We start from the raw sequence: 3,927 nt of genomic DNA on the forward strand, positions 1-3,927 counted from the left end.
CCTCTCCCTCTGCTGCTCCCCCTGCTTGTGCTCGCTTCCCCCCGCCTTGTCAAATAATAAAATATTTAAAAATAAATTCAATTTAGTTAACATATACTGTATTATTAGTTTCAGAAGTAGATTTTAGTAGTTCATCAGTTGCATATAACACCCAGTGCTTATTACATCAAGTGCCCTCCTTAAATCCCATCACTCAATTACTCCATCCCCCCACCCCCCTCCCCTTCAGCAACCCTCAGTTTGTTTCCTAGAGTTAAGAGTCTCTTACGGTTTTTTAAAAAGCTTCTCCCAAAAACTGAGAACAGTTAGAAACTTCTTTAACAGGATTAAGTCTCCATAGCAAAAACAAAACATCTCCTAATTACTGTTAACACATTAGGCACATGACCTTCAGATTATAAATATCTGATATTGCCTCTACATTCAACCTAGTACTGGAGGCCATGATCGATGAATACCCCCTAAAAATAAAAGGTATATGATAAAGATATCACCACATATCAGATGGTATAACAAAATCGGATACACATGAAGGATTTATGTTCAAAGTATATCAAAGACAAATTTCACAAACAAGGAATTAATATCCAAAAACTACAAAGTAATGATGGAATCAACATGAAAAAAGACAAGAAATCCAATAATGAGAAATATTAATAACCAAAAAACAATTTTAAAAACAGAAAATCTGAATTGCTTCATAACTAATAATCACAGAAGTAAAAGGAGATTGTGTTATCAATCAAATTTCTTTAAAAATTAAAAGTTGGATAATACTAAGTATTAGTTATCATTCGCTGTATAAAAAAATTACCCCAAAATGTAGTGGCTTAAAACACCAAACTCTATTATCTCAGAGTTTCTATGGGTCAAGAACCTGCGTGTAGCTTAGCTGGGGCCTCTGGCCCTTGATCTCTTACAAGGCTACATCATCTCAAGTCTCATTTGGAAAGGACCAACTTCCCAGTCCCCTAATCTGGTTGTTGATAGGATTCAGTTCCTTGTGGTTTGTACACAGAGGGCTCAGTTCCTCAGGAGGTGTTCCTTGAGATGTGAGCCTTTACACTGATCATCTCACAAAAGCTTTCATCAGAATGAGAAAATGAGAGGGTAAGAGAGATTGTCAGCAAAAAAGAGTTATAGTAAGAGGGAACCTCATTATGTTAATAATTAATAACATCCCACTACTTTTGCTGGTTTCTATGGATTCTATTCATTAGAAGCAAGTCACTAGATATATCCTACGCTCAAGGGTAGTGGATTACACAAAAGTGTGAACATCAGAAGGCTGGAGTCATTGGGAGCCATATCAGAAGGTGCCTTCCCATACCAAGCATTAGTGAGTGTGTAGGAAAACAAGTCATAATTCTATTGGGAAGCTAGATTGGTACATGTTGGAAAACAATCTGGCAATAATTAGCAAAATTATTGCTTATATACTGAATGTCTGTGTCCCTCTAAAATTCATATGTTGAAGCTCTAATCCCCAATGTGATTGTATTTGGTGGTGGGGCTTTTGGGAGGTTATTAGGGTTAGAATAGGTCATGAGAGTGGGGCCTAATAATGTAATTAATGCCCTATTTTAAAAAAAAAGAGAGGAGATAGCTCTCTCTCACACATCAAGGAAGGCCATGTAAGGACATAAAAAGAGGGTCTTCATCAAGAACCCAACCATACTGACATCTTAATCTTGGACTTTCAGCTTCCAAAACTGTGAGAAATAAATGTTTCTTGTTTAAGCCAGCCAGTCTATAGTATTCTGTTATAGTAGCCCAAATGGACTAAAAATTACGTATATATCTCTCTCTTCCTCTGTCCCTCCTCCTGCTTGTGCTCTCTCTCTCAAATAAATAAAATCTTTAAAAAAAACCCAAAGAATTATGTGTATCTAGGACCTAGAAATTCTATCCTTGAGTGTATATCCCAGAGAAATATATGCAGAAGTCCGTAAGGGAACATGACTGAGGATGTTCATTGCAGCATTGTTTGTAGGACTGGAGTGGAGAGCCAACACAGGTGCTCCTCAGAAGGGGAAATAATGGACAAGCAAAACTTGGTGCATGAATACTAATGGAATATGATGCAACATTAGAAGCAGTGGACTGAAGATACATATAGCCATATAAGTCGAACTTAAAAGCATAGTGTTGAGTGCATAAGTTAAGAAAGAAGATCTGTGGCACAATACTATGCATTCAAACACCACATAATTAACAAGGCCACATATTTCACAAGAGAACAAACATACACAAGGATATAATTCAAACATCAGAGTAGAAGCCTAACGGTGGGAAGGAAATGAGTGTTGGGATCTAGGAAGAAGAAAAACAGATAAAATATAAATAAAAGAGAAAGAACCTTGCAAAACTCAATGACAATACCATGGTCAGAGTCCAAAAATAGAATAGAAGATAAAAGCAACCTTCATGGGTGGGCAGTTAATTCTAATCCCTGCCTGTAAAGTCGCAGAGCTGGCAGAAAATAATCTAATCAAGTTAGCAGCCTTTAATGCCAAATGCTCTAGGTAGAGAGCTTATTCATGGGAGCTTTTTGTTAGTTTGTAAGATAAGTCATGTTTCCACTGATATTTAAATTCAGCCATATTGCTTTTGGAGGGATTTTAGGTAAAAAATCCCAAACACTAGCTAATAACTAAGGGGGGGACACAACAAAATAAACCACTGAGTAGGGGTGGCCTTAGAGAACAGATTGCAGGAAAGGTTCTTTCTCTACCATGTGCACTACTGCAATTGAACATGGGGATATGAGGAACAGTGGTAGTTGTTTGGAAAACTCTTTGGATGATGTTAAAGAAAAGCCCCCTTTCTCTAACCAAACCATTTTTGCCTCCTTATCATTTCCCCCTCCCACCCAGATGTGTCAGGAATGGTACTTTGAAATGTCAGAGCCACATTTTGGCCTCCCTAGCAACCTCCCCAACACAGAGTAGTGTCATAAGTAGTGCTTTGTGATGTCTGAGCCCCACCTTAGCCACCATTGGCTGGGGGAGAGCCTAGCTGACCAATCAAAGCTGAAGGGATGGTGCTCATTGTCCTGGGAAGAGTTAAAAGCAGTAGAATAGTTAGGAGGCCTGGGGTAGACCACTGGGAAGTCAATATGTCCACAGTAACCAGTAAACTACCACAGCCCAATCAGGATATGGAGCAACCAACCTCAAGTTCCGAAGAGAGGAAGAAGATGAAGACTCCCTATAAACCCAGGTCCAGAGGTGGTGGCAAGGTAAGACGACCCCACCCAAGCTGCTCTTTTCTTCATTGATTTCCCCCTCTCCCAAGAATCTTAACCTTTGCTCACCTGGCACAAACTCCTTCCTCAGCCCAGACATCTTCTCATGATGCCCCCTTTTCTATCAATACCCCCTCCTTTTCCCCTAAGTCAATGCCCTTTTGGCCTCACTCTGTTGTTGTTCCAGGTACTGAAGACAACCCTGAAGGTGAAAAGACCCCTTCACAGGAGTTTGAGTAAAAAAGTCTCAGAAAAAACTACCAACCCTGTAAGAAAGCCTAAAAAAGCTAGAACACCACTCTTCGGTCACTACCACAGACTGAACGAGACGCTGAAGCAAAATGAGCCACAGCAAGCCCAAGAGAAGGTGGAGAAGTCCACCACATCAAATGATGACCAGGGCAGCGAGTAACTCCAGAGTGAGGCCAGAGACTTCGGTAATATCTGCTAAGTCTCCAGAGGTCCGGTGGCTGAGAAATGGCTAATCGTGTAGACATTGATTTTTACAGCACCAGGGTACACTTGATGGTACCTAAAATAAAGCCAACCTGTTGTGGAAACTTGTGTTTCTAGGAGTTCTCTCATGGTGGGATCAGGGAGGGAAGGGGAGAGACAGTAGTGCAAAAAGGAAGAAACATGGGGTAGTGTCGGGTTGGGGGCCGGTCTGGCAGGATCACAGT

At 40.4% G+C, this 3,927-nt stretch overlaps 1 protein-coding gene across 1 annotated transcript; it reads left to right on the forward strand.

Moving 5' to 3' along the window:
* The first annotated feature begins 3,118 nt into the window (after positions 1 to 3,118).
* LOC123786858 (spermatid nuclear transition protein 4-like) lies at positions 3,119 to 3,659 on the forward strand. Its single transcript, XM_045789192.1, has 2 exons — positions 3,119 to 3,241; positions 3,435 to 3,659. The coding sequence occupies exons 1-2, from the start codon at positions 3,119 to 3,121 to the stop codon at positions 3,657 to 3,659; spliced, it is 348 nt and encodes a 115-aa protein (XP_045645148.1).
* Positions 3,660 to 3,927: the final 268 nt, after the last annotated feature.

The sequence above is a fragment of the Ursus americanus genome, chromosome X (assembly GCF_024610735.1).
Source record: "Ursus americanus isolate L20-20 chromosome X, mUrsAme1.1.p, whole genome shotgun sequence".
Classification (NCBI taxonomy): domain Eukaryota; kingdom Metazoa; phylum Chordata; class Mammalia; order Carnivora; family Ursidae; genus Ursus; species Ursus americanus.